This window comes from Dipodomys merriami, unplaced genomic scaffold, assembly GCF_024711535.1.
Source record: "Dipodomys merriami isolate MVZ:Mamm:240054 unplaced genomic scaffold, mDipMer1.0.p SCAF_45, whole genome shotgun sequence".
Taxonomy (NCBI): Eukaryota; Metazoa; Chordata; class Mammalia; order Rodentia; family Heteromyidae; genus Dipodomys; species Dipodomys merriami.
In genome coordinates this window covers 6,928,475-6,954,349 of record NW_027206013.1, presented here as the reverse complement: position 1 = coordinate 6,954,349, position 25,875 = coordinate 6,928,475, and the positions used below count along the sequence as shown (strand labels likewise).

General features: G+C 44.5%; 1 protein-coding gene and 1 non-coding gene across 3 annotated transcripts in view; one reads left to right on the top strand and one right to left on the bottom strand.

The window, feature by feature from the left end:
- The window catches only part of Hormad2 (HORMA domain containing 2), an 82,125-nt gene extending 62,337 nt beyond the window's left edge, over positions 1–19,788 (top strand). For both annotated transcript variants that reach the window (XM_069994793.1, XM_069994794.1), the window contains exon 11: positions 18,485–19,788. In XM_069994793.1, the coding sequence (XP_069850894.1) occupies positions 18,485–18,574 (90 nt within the window). In that variant the 3' untranslated portion in view covers positions 18,575–19,788. The remainder of the gene's footprint in view (positions 1–18,484) is intronic.
- Positions 5,095–5,197, bottom strand: LOC138808529 (U6 spliceosomal RNA). The gene has a single exon (XR_011366481.1). It is a non-coding gene; the product is annotated as a U6 spliceosomal RNA (small nuclear RNA).
- Positions 19,789–25,875: the final 6,087 nt, after the last annotated feature.

Genomic DNA, 25,875 nt, shown 5'->3' with positions numbered 1-25,875 from the left:
AACAAAAAAGAACTCTCTTGATTAGGTTTTATTCCTTTAGGGGAAATCCCCAGGGTAAATATTTCCACAAAAGGGGAAAATATGAGTAAATTATAAAAGGCACCAGGAATTAGCTCAATACCCAGAAAGGGGGAAAAAAGCCTCTGAAGTTTGGTTTTCATGTAATTAATACAAAGCATGGGGAAGGGAACGAACCACAGTCATATCTAAGGATGACAAATATTTCTTGATTTCACTGGTGGGGCACTTCCTCTTAGGATTATTCGAACCAGGAATTGTGAACTGTAGTGACATGATTTTAAACACTCACAAAAATCAGTTTCTCACTTCATTTTTCCATGGTGTTTTCTCACTTGGCAGTAGATGCCTCCACTTTGAATTAGATCATGGCAAGTGAAATGAGAGGTTCTGGGGGAAAATCAGAAAGGCTCTTCTAAAGTCAGGCAGAAACTTTCAGTTTTTAATCATCCAATTCTATGATACTGTTCCACTGTGCTCTCAGGCTCAGCTAGATTTGAAATGGCTCTGTGTGTCTAAATAAATAGTGTTTACTTTGAAACTTAGCAGCCCTCCGTCTCACGGAAAATCTTTATTGGTTGGAAAATATGTATAGTATGTCATACTTTAGGTCTATAGTCTAGCTGTATTCTGTAGTGTAGCTGTGCTGTGGTATAAACCCAATCACCTTAGGTTTTAAAATATATATATATATATATATATATATATATATATATATATATATTTGTAACACTCCACACGTTTGGTTTTCCTTACATTAGAAATAAGAGTCAAATGGAATGCTTTGTATTTCAAGTAAAAACTGAGCAGTGGGAGAATTTAGTTAGCCAAAAATCTGATATATGTAGGCCATTGGTGGTGCACACCTGTAATCATAGCTTACTTTAAAAAATCGGAGATCTGAGGATCAAAGTTCAAAGCTGGCCCAGGCAGGAAAGAAAGTCTGGGAGATCGTTATCTCCAATTGACTACCAGAGTGGCACTGTGGCTTAAAGTGGTACAGCGCTAACCTTGAGCAAAAGAGCTCAGGGACAGAGCCCAGGCCCTGAGTTCAAGTCCCAGTAGGAGTGCATGCACACACACACACACACACACACACACACACACACACACACACACACACACACACACACACACACAATCTGATGTTTGAGGCTGAAGATATTAATTCAGTAGTAGAGTACTTGCCTTCTATTTGTAGGATCTGGGGTTTGACTTCCAGACGTGCAGACAGCAGCAATCAATCCTGATGCTTGTCGTGGCTGGGTTGCCGCGCACCGCTGTGGTGACTGTGCACTGCACAACTCCAGGGATTCCTAAAGCACAGATGGAATGGACCGGGTCTCTCCTGCACTGCAACAATGTCTATTCACTAATTTAAATCAGTACAGCTTTTGAAAATGCTCATTCTCTCTCTCTCTCTCTCTCTCTCTCTCTCTCTCTCTCTCTCTCTCTCTCTGACTTGTAGCAGCAGTCAGGCTTTTATTATTATTCCAACTTTTAGTGTGTGTACAAGGTTCTTAGGTTTCTTTTCCTTCCATGTTGGTTTCCAAGGAACTCCTTTTGGCCTGAACTTCGGCACACTGCCCCGTGTTGTCCTGAGCTAGAAGTGGCCCATGGAGGGGCTCATCAGATAGGCTCAGCCAGCCCTGGATCAGGACGTTTCTCAGTCACTCCCCACTTCATTCCCCCAGCCATTGCCCTTCCTGTCCCTCAGCGCTAGTATTGGTTGGAGTCTGGGCCTGCAGTGTGCTTCCCCTCAGCACCTCAGCACTTGGCCTGGGAGCTTGGCTCTTCTGCTTTCCTAGCCTCCCTCCTTTACCCTTCTACTTGTGTTTTCCTTCCTTCCCTCTAGTCTAGTGGGAAGCATGGGTCTCTGATGAAGGAACCTGAGGCAATACAGTTATCTACAGCCAAGGTCAAGAGTGTCCCTGCAGACCCTGCCCTCTCTTCCTCGCTATTCTTACTGAGGTCGGGACTGTTCTGCTTAATAAAACAACCTGAAGAGAGTGATAGCATGAATTTTACTGGGTAACTTTTGGTGGTGCAGTTGATTTCAAGTTGAAGTCAGAATAGATGGCTTTTTGCAAGGAGGTACAAGTCACAGTGGTGAACTCCTCACGGGGAGTTGGGGAACTCTGACGTGACAGTCTCGCTATCTATCTTTACATTACTATGTGAGTGTATTAGCTATTGAAATAGATCAAGAAAACAAAAGCCAGAAGGGAGATTCCAATTAAGTGGATAACAGAAAACTCTGTTAATTATAGGAAAGGATTTGAGTGTAAAAAACAAAACAAAAATGTTGATCTGGTGGCTCACACCTGTAATCCTAGCTACTCAGGAGGCTGAGATCTGAGGATTGCAGTTCAAACCCAGCCTAGGCAGGAAAGGCTGTGAGACTCCTATCTCCAGTAACAACCAGAAAACTGGAAGTGGTGCTGTGGCTCAAGTGGTATAGTGTGTGCCTTGAGCTGAAGAGCTCAGGGACAGTGCCTAGGCCCAGAGTTCAAGCCCCACGACTGACAAAAACCCAAAAACTTTGAAAATTCATCATTTTCTTGTTTATTAGAAAAATCACATGAAAGTTTCCATTAGGGCTCTACCCCTCTTTAAAATTCAACCTTGCTCTAACATCCAGTGACTTGTATATGAAGGCTTTTGGTTTTCCTTTCCTCTGTAGAGCTACATAAAGTGACAGTAGGATTCCTCGGTCAGCTTGTCTCACAACTCTGTCTCCACTGCCAGTGGAGGCACCTTGAATCCCAGGAGGGGGCATGCGGGTTCTCAGTTGACGGCTTCTCTTCCTCTTCCTGCCAGCCAGAGGCAGCAGTGATGAGCAGAGGTTTGACGTCCATCAGTAGACATCTCTCCCAGGCCAACGTCTTTGGTACCCAGGAGTGATTTCTGTACTTGCGGTTACAAGTCGCTTCCTTCAGCACCTGCTAGAGCTCTCTGGAGAGACTTACATACAAGCCAGTAGCCTACATAGCAAGGCTGGCATGCACAGTACAGCATTTACAGTTCTATTATCGAGTCATCTCTGTTTTGAAGAATCAGCAGACTTGCACCAAGTTCAGTACGTCTAATAACACTGTCATGTCATTGCCTGTAGATGACTGCCATTCATGCCCAGCCAACCAAGAAACGAGTCTTCATTTTATAACTCCTTAAGTGTGTTGCTTGAGTGGGCTTATGAGCTTTATGTGTCCATTTAGCGACCACAAAATTCAAATTTAATTACTCAGCCCCTTGAAACAAGGGAAGTAACTACAACTCACTTTTTTTTAAAGAGCAATTTTTTTGAGATCCTGGGATGTTATTAACTTATCACTTTAAAAAGTAACTCAACTAGACTTTAAGGTTTTAATAAAAATGTTCTTGTGGGTTTCTTTTGGTGGTATCAGGAGCTGAGCTCAAGGCCTCGTGCTTACGCTAGACAGGTGCTTTATCCTCTGAGTCACACCTTCCAGCCTCTTTTTGCCTTGTCTATTTTCAATGTCGGGTCTCACCTTCTGCCCAGGCCACCCTGGCCCCTGCTCCTGCTCTCCTGCCTCATAAGCAATGACAGGCGCTTTCTACCACACCTGGCCACTGGTTGAGATGGAGTCTTTTGAACTTTTACTCCTGGGCTGGTCTTGATCCATGATTTCCCAATCTCTGCTTTTCCTAATCATCTCTGTGTGGATTATAGGTATGAGCCACTGTGTCCAGATAAAATTAGCTCTTTTAAGCTTGCAAATATAAAGTTTCATAATAATTGAAATACAGGAAAACAAAGATTTGAAAGTAATATATGTGTTGGTCACAAACATATGAAGCAATAAAAACATTTGGTATGGAATGTCGTCTTTCATTTCATTTTGTTGTTGGAGATTGAACTCAAGACACACTGAGCTAGGCTCACAGACACTGCAATGTTGTATGTAAAATTTAACTTTAATAATACAAGCTACACATGAAGACATCTATCTTCATAGATAATTTTTAAAATACCAATGAGATCCAGGTGCCTATGGCTCACTCCTGTAATCCTAGCTACTCAGGAGGCTGAGATCTGAGAATTGTGGTTCAAAGCCAGCCCAGCCAGGAAAGTCTGTGAGACTCTTATCTCCAATTACCAGCAAAAGAAAAATAAAAGCAGCGGGGCGCTGGTGGCTCACGCCTGTAATCCTAGCTACTCAGGAGGCTGAGATATGAGGATCGCAATTCAAAGCCAGCCCGGGCAAGAAAGACCATGAGACTCCTATCTCCAATAAACCACCAGAAAACCGGAAGTGGTGCTGTAGCTCAAGTGGTAGAGCACTCACCTTGAGCTGAAGAGATGAGGGACAGCGCCCAGGCCCAGAGTTCAAGCCCCACGACCGACAAAAAAAAAAAAAAGAAAAATAAAAGCTAGAAGTGGAGCTGGAGCTGTGGCTCCAGTTATAAAGCTGCTAACCTAGCACAAAAGCTCAGAGACAAGTGCCTGGGCCCTGAGTTCAAGCCCCAGGAGTGGTACACACACACACACACACATACACACACACACACACACACACACACACACACACACACACACACACACACTCGTGTGCATACACGCAATGTACCAGGCAATAGGGCAGCCACTAGCCACATATGCCCACTGAGCATATAAAATGTACTTGGTTTTAAGTGGATGTCCTATAATTATAAAGATACACTGGATGGTGAAAGTCTTAATAAAGACATGTAAACTTCCTGTATAATTTCTATTTTGCCAATCCAGTCTGAACTCAGGGTCTTACAGAGTTACAATTAAAATTGAATCTATTTCTTTTTTTAAATGTTTTTATTGTAAAGATACCGCCCAGAGGGGTTACAGTTACATGAATAAGGTAATGAGTACATTTCCTATTGAGCGTTGTTACCCCCTTTGTTTTTCCTACCATCCCTTCCCTCCCCAACTCCTCCCTCCCCCTCCCCCCCTGAAGTTGTAAAGTTCATTTTCATCCTAGTGTCTTGTACATCTCATTGTCACAATGGGTCAACCTGTATACTTGTTTCCGCATTTTGTTGTTTTCCTTCCCCTCCCCAAATTAGAAAAATGTATATAAAAATACGGAATGCTTCACAAATTTGTATGTCACCCTTGCACAGGGCCAGGCTAACTTCTCTGTATCGTTCCAATGTTAGTATATGTGCTACCGAAGAGAGCTTGATTTGTTCCTTTTTACTTAAAAAATATGGCTGAAATCTAAAATTATGTATGTCTTGCATCTCAGTTCTGTTGAATGAATTAGCAATCATGCATATAAACACACATATTTGACTTGTGATATCTTAAAAGCATAAGTGAGATAATACTACCTTTTTCTGCAACTTTCTCTTTTCACTTAGCGTATGTCTTGGATATTTTTCCTTATAATATATTTAGATAAAGCTCATTTTTTTTAAACCCAGCCTGGTATTCCTTCAAGCTAAAGTGCCCTGGTTTGTTTCTGATTTCTGCTATGGATAGTTCATATGAACTGTTTTCGCTCTTCCAGAGGAACCTTGCTTTGGGGAATGTCCTTGAACATGACTACACACAGGGAAGAACTTTTCTAGAATATAGACCTTGTTATAAGGTAACAAGCACAAGAAATAAGCTTTCCTGTTTTGTTGTTGGTTGTGGATCTTGAACTCAGGGTCTGAGCTGTCTCTGAGCTTTTTTGCTCATGGCTAATGCTCTACTGCTTTGAGCCACAAATCTACTTCCAGCTATCTAGTAGTTAAATGGAGACAAGAGTCTCATGGACTTTTCTGCCCAGGTTGGCTTCGAACCACGATCCTCAGATCTCAGCCACCTGCACCTGGCTACTTGTTTTATTTTTTGTGCCACTCCTGGGGCTTGAGCTCAGGGTCTGGGCACTGTCCCTGAGCTTATTTGCTCACGGATAGCACTATTGCTTGAACCACAGCTTTTTCTGTTTATGTGGTACTGAAGAATCGAACCCAGGGCTTCATGCATGCTAGGTAAACACTCTATCAATGAGCCATATACCCTACTTTCCTTTTATAATGCCAGTACTGTTACTGTTTTCCTTTGTGATCTCATTATTTTTTAAGTCATGGACTACTTTTAGCTTTAAATGTTTATTTATTTATTTATAGACAGGAACTTACCCTCTAGGCCAGGCTGGTCTCAAACGTACTGTGTAGCACAAATCTTGCCTCAAATTCACAGTCCTTCAGCCTCAGCTTCCCAAATGCTGAAACTTCAGTTTAATCTTAGTACCATGCCTTTCTTTTTTTACATTTGAGATCAGGACTTGAACTCAATACTTGATGCTTTTGCTCATTGGCTGATGCTCTACCAACTGAGTCATGCCTCCAACCCCTGCAAAATATAACAATTTAGCTTTATTTTGGCCAGGTTGGCCTCAAACTCATGCTGTTCCTGCCTTAAGCCTCTATAGTGCTTTAATTTTTCCCCCCAATGCTAGAGTTTGAACTGAATGCTTTATACTTGTTAAGCTTATGGCTCACTACTTGAGCCACATCTCCAACCCTGCTTTTTTTTTTTTTTTAATTTAAAGTAGGTTGCTTTATTTTGCACTTTTTGCATTTTTTTGCATTTTTCTGCTTTCCCTCTGTTGATCATCAAAGCTTTATGGTAAGACAATAAAAGTTTTGTCACATTTGTTAGGCATAACTCAAAAACAATGGACAATCTACAGACAAGAACATTTTGTAAAATACACTATCTAGAACACATCTGCATTCATCTATTCTAAAATTAGACTTTATAAGGCATTTCAAACTTAAAAAGCAAACAAGTTGATTTAACACTGACAAGCCTTGCCACCAATGGCAAGCTACAAGCAGCTTCAAATCCAGCCCTGTTTTTTTTGCTAATTATTTTGGAGATAGAATCTAGTAACCTTTTCTGCTTAGGTTGGCTTCAAACTGTGATCCTCTAGAGCTCAGTATCATGAGCAGCTGGGATTACACATTTACACATGTGAGTCACTGGTACCCGGCTCTTTTTAACCTTTTTTTTTCCCCTCCAATCCTGAGCTTGAACTCAGGGCCTGAGTGCTGTCCCTGAGCGCCTGCTACTTGAGCCACAGCACCACTTCTGGCTTTTTCTGAGTAGTTTATTGGAGATAAGAGTGTCACAGACTTTCTTGCCCAGGCTGGCTTCAGATCACAATCATTAGATCTCACCTTCCTGAGTAACTAGGATTTCAAGAGTGAGCCACTAGCACCTGACTTTTTTTAAACCATTTTTTAAGTCTATGATTCAGTGGCATAAAGCACCTTCACATTCCCGTTGTTCCATATCAGTTCCAATATTTGTTCTTTTTCTTTGTTCTTAAAAAAAAATAGTGGCCTTATAGCAGGTGCTGGTGGCTCACGCCTATAATCCTAGCTACTGAGGAGGCTGAGATCTGAGGATCGCAGTTCAAAGCCAGCCGAGGCAGGAAAGTCTGTGACATTCTTATCTCCATTTAATCACTAGAAAGCCAGAAGTGGTATTTTAGCTCAAGTATAGAGTGCTAGCCTTGAGCAAAAGAGCTCAGAGACAGTGCCCAGGCTTCTAGCCCCATGACCACCACCACCAACAACAAAAATGGCCTTGTGATGATTAATGGTATTGAGTATGTTTTCATATTTATTGGCTATTTGTATATATTTGGAGAAATGTCTTTTCAAGTCTTTAGCCATTTTGAATTGGATTGGGTTTTTTTTTTGTTTTTTGGGGTTTTTTGGGGGGGGGGTCTGGTCGTGGGGCCTGAACTCTGGGCCTGGGCACTGTCCCTCAGCTCTTCAGCTCAAGGCTAGCGCTCTACCACTTGAGCCACAGCACCACTTCCGGCTTTTTTTCTTTTTGCTTATGTGGTGCTGGGGAATCGAACCCAGGGCCTCATGCATGCAAGGCAAGCACTCTACCACTGAGCCATCTTCCCAGCCCCTGAATTGGATTGTTTTGTTGTTGAGTTGTACGCGTTCTCTATACATCCTGGCTGTTAGTCATTTGATACATGATTTGCAAGTATTTTCTTTCATCTGGGCTATCTTTTCGTAGCGTCCTTTGAGGTACAAGAGTTGTTCATTTTCATCAAGTGCAGTGTAACTGGGTTGGTTGTTTTTTTTTGTTTTGTTTTGTTTTGAGTTATATCTAAGAAATCCTTGCCAATCGTAGGTTAAATTTTTTTCTGCATTTTAATTTAAGAACTTTAGAGTTGGAGCTTTGAAGTTTAGTCTTTGACCTGGTTTTGAACTAATCTTTTTAATATATAATTTGAATAAAGGTCTAACTTCATTCTTTTGCACGCATATGATACCTGGTTTCTCAACACCATTTGTTTCCTCATTGTTGAAAATCATTTAACCAGAATGTAAGGGTTTAATTCTAGACTCTCTATTCTTTCTATTATTCTATTCTATTCTTTCTATTCAATACATCTACTCCCATGCTGTTGTTGTAATGTACCTGGCTCTATGGGATGTTCTGATATCCAGACAAACAACCATTTCCTTGTTACTCTTCTTCTTCAGTATTTTTCCATCAGACTATTAGAATCAGCTTAAGTTTTAACAGGGATATTGTTAGAATTTTGATTAGGTTTATATTACTTTTATAAATTAATATTGGGATTAATATTTATTTTTACAACAATAGATCTTTGTGTCTTGAAGAAACATTACATGCAGAATCTATATTCCTGTTACTATCCTGGTCCCTAGAAAAAAATTCTGTACTTGACCCAAACTGCCTCTTTCAAGCAGCTCTGTCCAACACAACGTATTGGATACTGAAAATGTTCTATATCTATAATGTCTTCTAGATAGCTACTCACCACATGAGGCTGGTGAATACCCAGAGTATGGCTAATACAGCTGAGAACTTGGCCTCTTTGAGCTTTTAGTAGCTGCTAGCATTCCTTGGCTTGTGGCCTTATCACTCTAGCCTCTGTCTCTATGCTTACTTTGTCTTCTCTTCTGTGTTCAAATGTTGTCATGCTTCCTTCTGGTAAGGATATACACGATTCCATTTAGGGCTTACCTGGGTAATTCATAAACTCTTTATTGGAAAATCCTTCATCTCATCCACAAATCCTTTCTCACTCCTTTTTTTTTCCCTGTATCAGGCACCATTCACATGTTCTGAGGCATAGGGCATGGACATCTCTTGGGGACCTAGGTTTCAGCCCACCATGAGGATCACTTTGGATGGAGTGGGGATTCCTGTGGCTGTGGGATAACAAAGCTTAGTCACTGAGTGGCCTGCATGTGCGCGGCCTTGGGCCAGGCGCTCTCCGTGCGATCACGATAAGACCGTAGGTCAGCCACTAGTGATGCCTGGGAATGATGATGAGAAGAAAGTAAAGAGTCTTGTGAGGGAAAAAATGGGTGCAAAGGAAGAATAATGAATTTAGTTTACCTTGAGGCCCCAGTAAGCCTTACCTAAAAGTCAACCCCTGGCTGCTCCTAGTTCTCTATCTGTGTTGCGCTGAAGGAGCACACAGAAGCTGAAAACGTGCCAGACTTTCACTTACTCAGTGTGTGAACCTGCTTCACTTCTGACCTGCTTTTTTCCAATCCTGTAAAGAAGCAATAAAATCCTGCTCCCCCATCTCACCAGATAATAGGGGGTGGAGTTCAGTGACACCGTGTCTGTGATACTCATGTCTTGATAGCATATCGAACACTTTCAAGTGTTTGTAAAAAGGAAGAGCAAAAATGGTAATATATCTTAAGCATTTTAATTTGAAGATAATATATCTTAAACATGTTATAAATCTCTAGGGGACTGGGAAGTTGGCTCAGTGGTACAGTGCTTGCATGAGGACCTAGGTTCGATTCCTGAGCACGACATAAGCAGAAAAAAAGCCAGAAATTGCGCTGTGGCTCAAGTGGTAGGGCTCTAGCCTTGAGCTGAAGAGCTGAGGGACAGCGCCCAGGCCCAGAGCTCAGGCCCCATAATTGACAAAATAAATAAATAAACAAACAAAATAAGTAAAATAAAATCTGTAGTATATTTTTATAACGCTAATCTACATAGGAGTTACAATTACATAAGCCAAGTACTGAATGTATTTCTTTTTGGACAGTGTCACCCCTCCCCTCACTCTTTCCCAGGTTTTCACTCCCATCCCCACCCGCAAAGTGCATACTTTCTTTTCTTTTTTTTTTTTTTTTTTTTTGTCGGTCGTGGGGCTTGAACTCTGGGCCTGGGCGCTGTCCCTCAGCTCTTCAGCTCAAAGCGAGCGCTCTACCACTTGAGCTACAGTGCCACTTCCGGTTTTCTGGTGGTTTATTGGAGATAGGAGTCTCACGGTCTCTCCTGCCCGGGCTGGCTTTGAACCGTGATCCTCAGATCTCAGCCTCCTGAGTAGCTAGGATTACAGGCGTGAGCCACCAGCGCCTGGCTGCATACTTTATTTTCAACGTAGTATCTAGTGAGGGCTGCTGCTTCATTTGCTCACCCTTTGTCCCTCCATTTATTTCCTTTTCTAAGAGGATGATCTAAACTCTATAACATAGAAGGCTGGAAAATAAGTTGTTCAACTTTCTGTCTGTACAGTTTAAGATTTACTTAGTTGATTCTTTTTTTTTTAACGTTAATTTTCTAGGCTTTATTATGATTATATATCATATATCATATATATGACATATATATAATATAGTTAACATATATAATCATTAATGATTTAGCAAAGTTTCATTTTTTTAAATTTAATTTTATTTTATTTGTGAACATACTGTATAGAGGAGTTACAATTACATGGGCAGGATAATGCGTACATTTCTTACCAAGCATTGCAGCCTCCTCCTTTGTTTACCCTTCACATCCACTTAGTTGATTCTTACGATGGCTTGGCTTAGAATTTTTGACTTTATGATGGTGTGCATAGCAGGAGAAACTGTGCTTTGAAGTTTGGCTTTCTGTCTTTCCTGGGCTAGAAATATGCTGTAGGGGGCTTTCATGTGATGCCAGGCCGTGCCGTGAGCTGCAGCTCCCCGCGGCCATGCTGTCCATGGTGTTCTGAAGTGGGCCGTGTTGCTAAGCTACGATGCTCAAGGAGTTAGGTGTATTGAACACATCTTCAACTTAATAATGAATTTGTCCAGGTATAATCTTATGGTGCATTGAGAAGCATCCTCTTTACCTTTCCCCGAGTTCAAAAACCAATCCATTCTTTTGCCCCAAATAAATGCTTTTTTCAAGATGTACTCTTCACTCAACTTCATCTTTCCTTACCTCAAGGCCCAGTGGACACCCTGGGAAACATCTTTCTTTTGGGTATCTCATCTCCAATTCAGAATCTTATTTTGTGCAGTACTTTAGTTGGAACTCAAGGCCTTTGCACTTCCCCTAGCTTTTTTTTTTTTTTAACTTGCTATTCTTTGGATAGGGTCTTTTTTTGGGGGCGGGGGGTGGGTCCGGTCATGGGGCCTGAACTCTGGGCCTGGGCGCTGTCCCTCAGCTCTTCAGCTCAAGGCTAGCGCTCTACCACTTGAGCCACAGCTCAAGCTTTTTTCTTTTTGCTTATGTGGTGCTGAGGAATCGAACCCAGGGCCTCTGGCATGCAAGGCAAGCGCTCTACCACTGAGCCACCTTCCCAGCCCTGGATAGGGTCTTTGAGCTTTTGCCTAAAGCTTTGTATCTTCAGTGCTCAGCTAGAGAAGGTACTCAAAATGCATTTGTGGAATGAGTGAATGAGTAATGAATGAAATAGAAGACTTTCAAAGACAGAGAACACAGAGGGAAAATTGGTACAATCACTTTGGAAGATACATGTCAACATCTAGTTAGGATTTTATGAAAGCTATATATTTATCTCCTGAATATAGTCAGAATTCAGAACAACATTGGTTATTAGCTACAGAAAATAAAAACCTTAATAAATGAGCAGAGTCAGTCCCAGGAGACACAGGACATTTCCCTACATGTGCAGGGATGACAAAGCCCCAGAACCGGAGCCTTTTTATACTTGGCATTCATGCTGCACTGTGCTAGCATAACTGCATTTGTATAAACAGTGCTTATTTTTTCCTCCCTGTCTACCCTTATTTGTGCAAATAAGTACAAGGGAGAGAAATCTAAACTAGTATTCGTGCTATAACTTCCTCAGGAGCCCAGACCTTCCAAACCCCAGAATTGCTTGACCTGTAAAGGACAAACTCCAAAGATGCTAGACTTAGACTAGACGGATTACAAATGTGTGATTGGTGAAGAAATATTTCTGCCAACATGTGACCTAAACAGTTAATTTTGGAGTGAATAAACCTCACTGCTCTGTCATGGTAGCCACTTCAGTAGTCACGCTATTTCCTGGCCCGGGGTGGCCCCTCCGCCCCTTGGCTTGGCCACTAGGCCTCCCTGGCCATGCAAAGCAGGTCCTGTGTGGCCCTAACTGCTCTTCTATAAGGAAATAGCTGCTGCCTTTTCAAAGCCTGACAAGCCAGGCTTCCAGCTGGCTGCCAGTGGAGATCCTCTGATAAGTGAATTTACACTAATACCAGATTGAGTAATAATCCCAGGAGAATTTATTTACATTGTAACAGAGGTATTGGGATAGGTGAAGAGCTACCCCTGAGAGCCTACCTAATATCTAATACAGGGGCATTTCTCACTGTTCCATACATCTTCGCTGACTCTTCATGAGAAAGGCCTGTAAGCCATGCTGAATTTTCAGCCTAGAATAATGTCTGTGCCTCCATGCCTGCCCCTAGTCTTAGGAATGGCTGCTTGTTCTTTTTTTTTCTCTTTTCTTTTCTTTTGTTTTCTTTTCTTTCCTTTTCCTCTCTGTCTCTGTCTCTGTCTCTCTCTCATCTTTCTATTTTGGTCTGAGATTAAGACTCAAACTTAGTACCTGTTGCTTTTGCTCATTGGCTACTGCATTACCAACTAAGCCAGCCTCCAACCTCTGCTCATTCTTGAAAACCATCTCCAAGTTTGCAAGCTGGTTTGCTTACTCTCTGTAGACTTTGGTAAAACATAAGCATATTTGCCTGGATTTCTTTGCTATCTTATACAAGCTTCAGTTGACATCATGATGCCTTTAAGTCTCTCCATCCAGTGCTCCCCCTCCTCCGTGTGGCTGACTCAGTGGGCCCATACACCGGTCCTCATTGCTCCTGCCATCTCAGAAACACTTGACACTCCTGACCTCCAGCTCCTGTTTACTCCATACTCTCTTCTCCCCTGCCCCTCCCCCCCCATCTTGTTGGCTGCTCCACCAGCTAATCTCTAGATGTTGGCATTCCTTCAGTCTGTGTCTTGGCCCCTTTCCCTTCTCACGCTCTGATCTCTCAATAAGAAAATGCTTCCACACCCAGTACATTAATTATCCATATGCAGATGACTCTCGGATTTACATGTCCAACCCAGACCTTTCTCTTGAGCTTCAGACTTCCACCAGCAGCCACCCAGTTTGTGTGTCCCTGTGGGAGTTTTGCAGATACTCTACACTCAGCAGGTTCAAGTTCCAGAACACTCTACCCGAAAGATCGGCACCTCTCTCTATGCAGTAGCCAAACTAGCAACTAGAAGATGTTATTGACTTATCCACCTCTGTTCCACCCTCATAACCAACTGCCATAAGACTCTATCTTCTAGAACCTTCACTGGACAGATATTAACTTCAGTCTATTTCCCCTGCCCCCCCCCCAGGCTATCACTTCACTATTACTATAAGCAGACCCTTCATCATCCTTTACATTTCTACAATTTCTCCACTTCTCCACTGCAGTGTTCTTTGAAGATTCATTTATTCACCAAAAAAAAAAAAAAAATTATTGAGCCAGGTATCAGTGGTCCATGCTTATAATTCTAGCTATTCAGGAGCCTGAGATCTGAAGATCATGGTTCAAAGCCAGCCTGGGTGGGAAAGTCTGTGAGACTCTTATCTCCAATTAACCACCCCAAATCCAGAAGTGGAGGTGTAGCTCAAGTGGTAGAACACCAACCTTGTGTAATAAAACTAAGGGACAGTGCCCAAGCCCTGAGTTTAAGACCCAGGACAGGCTCACACACAAAATGTATTACTGGGCCCTTGTTCCATTCACAGCACTTCCTAGGTGCAAATGTGACTGCAGCCAGAATGTTCTGGATCTTTGTAGAGGGCATGCCTGGGGATTATACATCACTGGGACAGGCGCTGTGTAGGACTCACCGCAGTCAGCACTGAACTCTTCTGTGACCTCAAAAGGTGACGGGATTCTCGCCACCAGCCGGCAAGCAGCCCGCCACAGCGGTGGACATCAGCCAGTGCCCTCCAGCCCAGCTCAGTCCTGACACGCTCTACCTGACAGGGTGCTCCTGGGTGGAAGGCCGACCGGCTGGTTCTCACAACCCCCTCCTCAGGTTTGGATCGTGTTCTCAAGGAGCTCACAGAAGGCTGGCTGTGCGCACGTGCTGTGTTTGGCTGGTCATTAGAAAAGATGTTGTAGCAACACAGCTGAGGAGATGCGTAGAGTGAGATTCAGGCAGAGGCACACAGCTTCCATGCTGTGGCTGGCCAGGGGCCCCGTGCGGTCAGTTACCTGGCTGCTGTCTGAACTCCACGGCACATCCAATATGAACAGACTGGGTGGGAAAACCCAGCAAGGTCTATTTACATTCTTTTTAGTGTGTGTGTGTGTGTGCTGGTCCTGGGACTTGAACTCAGGGCCTGGGCACTGTCCCTTAGTTCTGTCACACAAGGCTGGTACTTTACCACTTGAGCCACCGCTCTACTACTGTCTTCTTTTGGTGTTTAATTGGAGATAAGAGTCTCACAGACTTTCCTGCCTGGGCTGGCTTTGAACCATAATCCTCAGGTCTCAATCTGCTGAGTAGCTAGGATTACAGGCATGAGCCAAGGGCATCTAATCTATTTTCATTCTTCTTGTGTGGTATTCCTTCCTCCCACTGTGGGGGAAGAGCCATTCTGAATTGGGGGGGTCTTCTCCACTGTCTCCCTATCTGTCTACTGTTAGATACGATTGGCCACAGATAGGTGAAGGATTTGTTTGAGTTTCTGCCATCTGTAGTAGGGAGGGAGGTGTGTGTGTGTGTGTGTGTGTGTGTGTGTGTGTGTGTGTGTGTGTGTATCTGTGTCTGTGTGTCTTTGTGTATATGTCATGCTATTCCAAGATAGGATGAGTTTCTCTGAGGAGTTAGTTTTTCATCTAGGCCTGAAGAACAAATAGGAATGAAGTGGGGCTTGTGGGGAGAAGACTGTTTTAGGCAGGAGAAACATGTCAAGGACCAGATTGGGAAAGAAGCAAGACTTGAGGCTGGGCACAGTCAGGCCCAAGGGGTCACACCCCTAATGGGGAAATGGTTCTAGCAGCCCCTCACCTGGTCCACCAAAGTGACTGTGAGGGGAGGTGTGAAGAGAGTGATGGATCTGCCAGGCAGGGCCTTTCCCTGCCCTGCACATTAATAGAACCACAACTGGCCAAGACTTCATCCCAGAAATGGTTTCAAGTATGCATCCACCTACCAGGCCAGTACTGATGAACATCTAGCCCAGGCTAGGAGTAGAGAATATAGAGGTGACTAAAATACTATTCTACCTCAAGAGTTTATCGTGTGGAGGAAAGCCAAGGCAAGTAGGCCTGAAAGTGTTATGGTAGAAAGTGTGTGTCGGCTGCGGGGAGGGTGGGGGTGGAGAAAGACGGTAGGTGGAACACAGTGTGGGCTGGTTCAGGGAAGTCAGGAGGATGGAGGGAGGGAGCGAGCAAGGGAAAGCTGCAGAGATGGCCTAGGGCCTTAGGCAACTGGACTTTATGCTGAGGACAATGGGAGTCAGTATTGGGCAAATGAAGAAGCAGAAGGGTGTGGTCAGATCAGCAGGTAAGTTCCCTTATGCTGCAGACTGGAGGATGGATTGGAGAAGCAGTAATAGTAGTCATTGGCCTGCATAATACAGAGGCGATAGGAGTAGAGAGAAATGGATAGATCTGGGAGCTAGGAGGGAGGATCCACAGTATTTTGTGACCCTTTGGATGTCAGGATGATGGCGTGCATGTGGATGACTCTCCTCACATCTCCTGCCCTTTTTGCCCTTTTTGAGAGAAGTTCTCACTGTTCACTCCAGGATGGTCTGGAATGTGATCCTCCTGTTTCCTCTTCCTGCTGAAATGACTGACATTTGTCACCCATTCAGGTTGTTGCTGTTGTTGTTATTGTTGAGATAGGGTCTCACATGCTTCTTTGGCCAGGCTGGCTTGGAATTATGATGCTCCTAATCTCAGTTTCCTCTTGTAACTTGGTTTATGCGCATGCTTCACTGTGCTCAGACACTGGCTGAGAGAGAACCTTGCTAACTTTTTGCCCAGGCTGCCCTAGACCCTCAATCTCAGCCTCCTAAGTAAACTAGGATTTACAGGCATGAGCAGGTTTTAAACCTGGATACTTTGGCTGAGTGAGAGTAGAGCAAGAGAAGAAGATGATGAATTCCAATGTGGACACACTGCCTTTGAGCTTTTGGAAAGCCATATGGAGGCTTTAGTGTATGGTTAGACATACTCATGGATGTGGAGTCAGAAGGCAGATCTAGACTGAACACATAAGCTTGGAGACTTTGCATATGACTGGTAGTTGACTAGTATGAGCAGATGAAATCACACAGAGTGTGGAGAAAGAAGAAAGATAACCAGTCAGAACGCTGGGAAATGACAGTCATGTAGACGCATGGCCCCTCTCCAGCGCTGTCCAAATATGGTTACGCAGTTAGCTGGCTCTCCTGTCCATGCTTAACAATACACCCGAAAACGGTTTCTCAATGCTCCTTCATGAGCATAAATTTGTTGGCTGGAATACTTCATAGAGATGATTTGCCCATGCCAGGAGTGCTCCTCGACTAAAAACTTGCTTGTCCTTGAACCCACTGACTTTCTCCAAACTGTTGATAATCCCTGACTTTACTGCTTGCTTTTAGGTTGCACACTCCATTGAAAATGTTGTGACTCTATACTCTATACTGTCGTAAAATTGTAGTTCTGCAACTTGTAATAAACCTCAAGTTTAAGCTGGGAGCTGGTGGCTCATGCCTGTAATCCCAGCTACTCAGGAAGCTGAGATCTGAGGATCGCAGTTTGAAGCTAGCCTGGACAGAAAAGTCCCCATAAGACTCTTATCTCCAATAGACTACTAAAAAAAAGCCAGAAGTGGCACTGTGACTCAGGTGGTAGAGTGCTGGCCTTGAGCACAAAGAAGCCCAGGGACAGCGCCCAGGCCCCAAGTTCAAGCTCCACAACTGACAAAAAGGCACACAAACAAAACTCAGTTTTATTTGAACACTAGAAGAGAAAGAGAGCAGCACTATCAAAGCATCAGTGAACTTGTCATTTGGGAATTCGGACGCCATGTTCTCGTCTGCATCTTCCCAGCCTGGTTAGAAGAAGAGGGATGGAAATGGAAATATGTCCGAGCAACAGTTCTGGACAAGCTGAGTCTTACCAAGGACTTTTTCTTAGACCCAAACTGAAAACAATTCATCTTTTAGAAAAAGAGGCTGCCTTTTGTCTTTTGAATATTTACGTTGCTGTTTCTGCTCCTTGGAGCAAGGCTTTTCAAAGCTTTGCTTGTGTAAGAAAAGTAGTCACGTGACAAGCAGCCCCATTTATTTTACATTTCACTCTTAGTTTTAGCTGAAGCCAGAGAGAATTTGTGGTTTCTGAGATAAGAAAGCTGCTGTCTAAAACTTAAAGGATCCATTCTGGTTGAAATTAACCACTTCAGACCCATTTTTAGATCTTTGTTTCTAAACTATACTTATGGCTTTATTCCCATGATTCTATAACAAACCTTATCAATAATAAGAAAAATGCAGCTGGAGTTGTTGGTGGACATTCTGACAGGGCTGTCTTTAAAACCTATTGTAGCCAGTGGTTCATGCCTGTAATCCTAACCACTCAAAAGGCTGAGATCTGAGGATCATGGTTTCGAAGCCAGCCCAGGCAGGAAAGTCTATGAGACTCATCTCCAACGAACCACTAGAAAACCAGAAGTAGAGCTGTGTCTTAAGTGGTAGAGCATTAATCTTGAGCAAAAACAGCCCCAGGAGAGTGAGTGCCCAGGCCCTGAGTTCAAGCTCCAGGACTGGCATGCGCGCATGCACACACGCGCGCACCCACCCCCCCACCCCCCCACACACAGAGATTGAAAAGATGAGGCAGCATATCTCTGCTGACTGAAATTAGGACTTAAGCAATCAGTGCCCTAGATCTCCTGACCCTCCATTGCTCCTTGTGGGCCCCACACCCTGACAACCCTTCCCTCAAGAGTTGGATGTGCTCACTTTCCCCGAGAAAGAGTCCCAGAACCTGGCTGCCTTCAGGGGAGCCTCGGCTTCCTGAAACTTGGAATCCCAGCCTCTGATATTGGCAGAAGGGGTGCGTTGGTGGCATGGTCCACAGGAGAGCAGGTTCGGATCCCCTAGGCAGCTGGAGGGATTACTGCCTGCTTTGCAGATGTCAGAGCCCTGCTGAATTACGCCTCTCTGGTGATTTCTCCTAGATTCAAAGGATGAATTTTATGTTCAGTCAGGAAAGTTCTGAGAGCCCCCCGGAAGAAGAGGAAGGTCAGCGAGCCCACGGCAGGGAGTGAAAAGCAGACACCCGTGCCACATTGATGTGAGAACAATTATCCTAAGAAAATACCCTTCGCAGGACACTGTTTATTAGTTTGTTTTGTTTTGGATAGGTACTAGGGCTTAAACTCAGGGCCTTGTGCTGTACCATTTGAGCTATGCCTCTAGCCCTTGGAAAGTAAATTTTTACCACTGAAACTCTTTTTCCCTCCAAACTTGTTGCTCAGTTGGGTGTCCGTGGCTCCCACCTATAATCCTAGCTACTCAGGGGGCTGACATCTGAGGATCACACTTCAAAGTTAGCCTGGGCAGGAAAGTTTGTGAGACACTTATCTCAAATTAACCAGCAAAAAGCTGGAAATGGAGGTGTGGTTCAAGTAATAGAGCACCAGCCTTGAGCAAGAAAGGTGAATGACAGTGCTCCAGACTCTGAGTTTAAGCCTATATTCTGGAACACAGATACACACAGACACACACACACAGACACACAGACACACACACACACACACACACACACACACACACACACTGTTGCTCAACTTTTTTGTCGACTGAGTATGATATGGGTTCACTTTGCCAAGAACCAACAAGATCACCAGCACTGCCTCCTTAAGGTAGCCTGACTTTATGGCAAGTAGAATGAGGCGCCCTTTATAGTTGTACAAGAAACACAGCAACTATTTGGCAAAGAAATGAGCTGTTGTTCTCACAAAAGGGTTTTCTTTACACAATTAAACTCTCCAGTATCTAGACTACCGCTCAGTGTTCTGGCTTGTCGCAACCTGTGTGCTGGAATCCCGCTGCGGCTCTGCTCACATTCCCACACAGCGCGGCTCTGCTCACATTCCCACACAGAGGGGAGGACGAGCGCAAGCGTGGAGGCGCTTCGCCAGGTGTGACTTACGCCGTGACTTGAGCTGCAAGCTAGGTCGGCTACGTGTAGGACTAGCACACGTTCTCTGGGTAAAGCTCTTCAGTTCTGGCCCCAGGCCCTGTTCTTTTGGCCAGTCCCAAGGACGCCTGGGTTGTATATTGCTCAATAGACACTGTAGCGTGTCTGTGTGTAACCTGCAGAGAACGCTATTTGCCCCCTCCTTACACTGGAAGAATTTTCATAGACACAGTGATTAGTTATAAGATTGAGTAACAAATGCTTACAGTCCTGTTTATATGACTTGTATACTATAGATTTAATAATTTAACTTCAACAAGTTAAATGTTAAGTGCATGTGTTTTGTGGTTAAATAAAATCAAATGCAAGGTGTGTTTTTGGTTCATCTGTTTTCACTCTGGGTAGTTTCTTCGTGTAAATCAGTATTTCTCACACGCAAAGGACCACAAGAATATTAGTAAGATAGGGATGCCAGCCGACAGCGCATGCCCCTAATCCTAGCTATTCAGGAGGCTCAGATCTGAGGATCAGCAGTTCAAAGCCAGCCTAGGCAGGAAAGTCCATGAGAGAATTACCTCCAATGAACTACCAAAAAGCTGTAAGTGGAGCTATGGCTCAAGTAATAGAATGCTAGCTTTGAGAAAAAAAAAAAAGCCCAAGGCCCTGAGTTCAAGGTCCAGCACCGACACTAAAAATAAATAAATAAATAAATCTTGTGCCTAGAAATGAGGCCATTTCTGCTAAATCCCACTGTAGGGTGAGAGGCGATAAGGACAGTAATGTGTACGTAATTGGAGGGCCTGTGACGCATGACCTCTGGCCAGCAGACGGCCACATTACAGTAACAGAAGACAATCCAGGTGTCCGCTTGTCTTGCTCTGCCCCTGGCTGGACCTCTGTGCTTCTGAGGGCCTGGGCCAGCCTGCCAGCGAGGCTGAGGCCACAGGGCCTGCCAGGGGAGCATGCTCCCTGCCCCACGTCCTAAGTGGATTCATGTAAGCCTGCTCCACCACTAAAAGCAGAAAGAGGGGGAAGGTAATTGAGTTTATTATATCCTTGATAGAACTGTAGCCTGAGTCACCACCATTTCTTTTCAGAGGATCACATAAAGAGATTAGCTGTCTAGTAGAGGGATTAAGGTTATTTTGTGTTTCTCCAGAGAACAGATCTAAGACCAAATTGGTGAAAGCTATGAGAGGTCAATTTGGCTTTTTTTTTTCTTCTGCCAGTCCTGGGGCTTGAACTCAGGGCCTGGGCACTGTCCCTGAGCTTCTTTTACTCAAGGCTAGCACTCTTACCACTTGAGCCACAGCACCACTTCTGGCTTTTTCTGTCTATGTGGTACTGAGGAATCAAACCCAGGACTTCATACATGCTAGGCAAGCACTCTACCACTAAGCCACGTTCCCAGCCCCTCAGTTTGGCTTTTAACAACACATTGTCAGACGTTGGAAACAGGCTACTTCTGAGTTGTATGCTCCCCATCAAGCAAGCAAAGCCTGCAAAGCAAATGAATAATACAAAGCAATTAGCCAATCACGATTTCAGAAGGAACGGTTCCCAAATGAGAATCTGGCTCTCCGTCTCTGTTGATAGATACCATCAACTTTATCAAAAGTTGACAGATCTTTCAAGTCAAAGTTGAAAATCTAAACCTACCTAGAAAACTTGTGTAGGGTTTTTATTCTCTCTTTTAATACCCCTTTCCCATTAGATGGTCTGATCGATTGCTGCTTGTGAGCTGGGACATGTGTGTTTGGGATGCAGAGTGAGTAGTGAGGTCTCAGGGGATCTTGCTGTCAAGAAGATGGGGGGTAGAAATCATAAATGAGTGGGTCTGACATAGCACAGTGCATCTATGAGCCCACCAGCCGTGACCAGGCCATGTTCAATTCCATGTACCAAATGTTTATTTTCCACTTATTTCTGTCTGAAATTTAATGAGGTGAATAAACACAAATGAAGGAACTTCAGAACAAAAAGAAAGCCAGGTGCCAGTGGCTCAGGCTTGTCATTCTAGATACTTAGGAGTCTAAGAACTGAGGATCACAGTTTGAAGCCACCCTGGGCAGGAAAGTCTGTGAGACTCCTTATGCCTAGTCAACCAGCAAAAGGGAAGAAGTGGTGATGTGGCTCAAGTGGTAGAGCACCAGCTTTGAGTGGAAAAAGTTAAGCACCAACGAGAGGCCCTGCGTTCAAGTGCCAATACTGGCACGTGAAGAAGGAAAAGAAAAGGGAAAAGGAGGAGGAGAAGGAGGAAGAAGAGGAGAAGGAGATGAAGGAAAAAAGTAGAGAAGGAGAAGGAGAAGGAAGAAGAGGAGGAGGAGGAGGAGGAAGAGGAGGAGGAGGAGGAGGAGGAAGAGGAGGAGGAGAAGGAGGGAAATGGGGAGAGGGAGGGGGCGGGGGAGGGGGAGAGAAGAAATTAAAAAAAAAAAGAAACTGGACTTACCTTCCTTTCCCCCTGACTGAACTTCTTGAGTGCAGTTTACAAAGATTAGATGACGATAACTTGGAAACTGGGACATGGTTAAATTAAAGAATTATGCGGGGGAGGTTTGATTTGGGCTGCTTGGGGTTTTTCTGTCTTTACAGAAAGTTAGTCTAGCTGAAAAGAAATGGGTTAGGCCCATGATTGCCGCCAGCCTTTGAAGCCAGACAGCAAAACCACACCTTCCTTTCCCTCCACCCGGTCCCTCTGCTGTCTGCCTTCTGGCTTTCTCCAGCCCACTTCTGCCAGGAAGAGACTGGAAACGCTGTGTCAAAGCTGCTTTCACACGAGTTCAAAGCCACGTGCTGTGAGAGCCCACGGTCCACGTCGCTTAACACGATCAATTCATTAGGAACTTCCACAGTACAATAGTGGTGACAAGATAACTGTATCAGAATCACTGTCATTGAGATGGCGGTCCCAAGAAATAAAATGGCACTGGATGGCTAGAGTAAAAGCAAGAAGGGGGGTGGAGGGGGGACGAGTTAAGGCCACATTCCTCCACACTGAAGTCTAGAATCTGTACAAGTGAGAAAATGCACTTTAGAAGCAACCAGGTTGTTTTTAAGGTGTTTTAAGTGTGATGTGTGATTCGTGTACTGGGATTTGGGGGCATCATTGTTTTGGTTAAGCTTTCATTAATGAGCTTAGTGGTCATGCAAAGGTAAAGGCAGGTTTCTGTCCAGACATGGATAGACTCGAAGGCTCAGGAGCTGATGTGTCCATACAAGGCCTCTTTGGGGTAGAGTATACCTCTGGAAGTGGGGTTCACCTCCTAGGAGGGTCACTTTCGGAAAGAGTAGTGGCTCGGGGACCCTGGGCTGTGTGAGGAACTGCAGAACTCTGGTCCTGAGGCCTAGGCTGGAAGTTTCCTTGCAGCTCTGCTCCCGCGGGGACCTGAGGAAAACCGGCCAGCAGTTCTGAGGAGAGGCTGATGTATTCACCCAGTCAAGGTTTTCTGCATTAGAATTCCATTCTGTCAGCCCAGAACTGGTGGCTCACGCCTATAATCTCAGCTACTTCAGGAGGCTGAGATCTGAGGATTGCAGTTCAAAGCCAGCCTGGACAGGAAAGTCTGTGAGACTCTTATCCCCAGTTAACTACCAGAAAACCAGAAGTGGTAGAGCACCAGCCTTGAGCAGCAGAGCTTAGGGACAGCGCCTAGGTTCTGAGCTCAAGCACCATGACCAAAAGAAAAAAAAAATCATTCTGTTATTCCCAAGCCTTCAGTAACATCTCACTAAACATTTTAGTCTGGTTTTACCTGGGCCGTGGGTTTCAGCGAAACAAGGGGTCCCCTGGCGGGGGTAGAGAGAGACTAGTTGAGACACCTGAGAAGATCTAGAAGGCCTGGTAGGGCACACAGCATTCCCTGGGGGCTCACATATTTAAGGACAGAAATGTTATGGAAGAATAGCTTTGGACTGGATGCTGGTGGCTCATGCCTGTAATCCCAGCGACTCAGGAGGCTGAGATCTGAGGATCATGGTTCAAAGCCAACCTGGGCAGAAAAGTCTGAGATTCTTATCTCCAATTAACCACACCAAAAAAAGTCAGAAGTGGAGCTGTGGCTTAAGTGGTGGGATGCTAGCCTTGGGTAAAATACTCAGAGACAGTTCCTAGGCTGGGAGTTCAAGCTCTAGGACCAGCACGCATGCACACACACACACACACACACACACACACACACACACACACACACACACACACACTCACACACACATACACACACACATATGCAAAGGGCTCTGGGCTTGTTACTTGAATGTTTTAATACTCCTGGAGCTTGGAGAAATCTAGTCCCATTAAGATAATTATTAATGGGCTCTAAAATACATTTTTTACCTTTGTTTTAGCCAGGTAGTTAAGAAAAACTCTGGGTTGGCCAAGTGTAGTAGTGTATGCTTATAATCCCAGGACTGGGGATGCTGATGCGGTTCTTGTGTGGCTTGGAGTATAGAGCAAGACCTGCCTCAATACAACCAAAACAAGCCAGGTATGGTACATGCCGGACTCAGCAGGTGGAGACAGGAAGATCTTGAGTTTGAGGCCATCTTGGGCGAAGTTAGTGAGACTCTATCTGAAAAAAAAACAACAAAACAAAAACCAGTGCCGAGGTTATGGCTGAAATAGTACAGCATTTGCCAAGCATACACAGTGCCTTGAACTGTAAAACAAAACCAGCCTGGGTTGCTGTGTTCAAAACCAGATAGCCATTTTCTAGTTATTATATTTCTTTTGCTTGCCTTTCACCCAGTCTGTGAAATGTGGATAATACTGGTATCTGGCAATTTGGGTGAGGATTGAGGTGACTCAAGCCAACTATACAGTAGGCATATAGTTTCCCATGCTAACCAGTAATAATAATATAAATATATAATTATAATATATATATATATATATAAGTAGTGGGGTTTGAACTCAGGGCCTTTACTTGGTAGGTGGGTGCTCTACCACCTGAGCTGTGCCTCCAGCCTGGCTTTTTCTGGTTAAGTGGAGATGAAGTCTAGCAAACTTTTCTTACCAGACTGGCCTCAAACTGTGGTCCTCAAGATCTCAGCCTCCCAAGTAGCTAGGATTACAGGTGTGACTCACTGGCTGCCTGGAGCATTTACTGTTATTTTTAAGTGTTCAGCATGTCCTCCTGTGTGGTGTAGCTTCCAGGAGTTTAGGATTTCTGTGCTGCTGTTCTTTATCCAAAAGCCTTTCCAAGCCTGGCACTTGACCGGAGGTTTATTTACCTCTGTTCTCAGCCCCTCCGCACTGCTTTCCCTCTGGACAGAATACAAGCAACAGATTATGCCTATCCAACAGCCCTCTCACGTTAGCATTTTTAGACAGAAGCTGGCTAATAAAAGAAAAATGAGAACAGAATGAAATAAATGGAGATGAAGTTCAGTGGAGCCTTTACTAGGGGCATCAGGAGATTCAGGGCACAAGGACCCACTCTGTGCTGGTCCAGAGAGCACAGTACAGCTGGAGGAGGAGGAGGAGAAGGAGGAGGAGGAGGAGGAGAAGGGAGAGGGGGGGAGGGGGAGGGGAGGGAGAGGGGAGGGGAGAGGGGGGAGGGGGGAGATGCCGATACTAAAGGAGTTCTTTCTGGGCTCCAGGAAAGACCCTGGCCCATGGAAGGCCACCAACCTTTTCCTGTTTTACTTAGCAGTTAGAACTGGCAGCCGGCCATTTGCTTCTGACAGTGAGGAGTCCCCATCACTCAAGTGTGCCTGCCTGTTTATCTAGAATGTTCTCCCTTTGAAAAAGAATTCAGCCAACCAAATACTGAAGTGTCTTCTAGCAACAAGAGTTCCATGACACTTTTACTAATGGTAGAATCCCCACAGACATATTTGGAAGCAAAGGAATATTTCATAACCTCTTCCCCTCCCCCCGACACCTTCCTCAAAAAGAAGCAGTAAGGGAGTTACAAGCTGAGATTCTGGAGTTCACCCTCTGGTCACCCTGTTGACAAGCACGGTGACTCGGGTAGTTACCTTCCCGCTCTCTTGGTACTTCAGTTTCCTTATCTGCAACACAAGGGCAAAGGTAGCCCTTGCTTATAAGGCAGCTAGGTGAGTCACTAGAATATAAATTAAAGTGCTTGGAAGAGCGGCCACTGGTCACTTAGAAAGCAAAAATCCATGTGAGCCGCAAGGTGAGTGGTGTCTTCCCTGTGGAGGGGGACAGGCCAGCTTTGCACACAGTGATCAGCCAGAACGCTGGAACTTTCTGGTGTTGTTGTTGTGGGGCTTGAACTCAGGCCTTGGGCATTGTCCCTGAGCTCTTTTGCTCAAGACTACCACTTTGCACCACAGTGCCACTTCCGGTTTTCTGGTGGTGAATCGGAGATAAGAGTCTTACGGACTTTCCTACCTGGACTGGCTTTGAACCTCTATCCTCAGATCTCAGCCTCCTGAGTAGCTAGGATAACATGCGTGAGC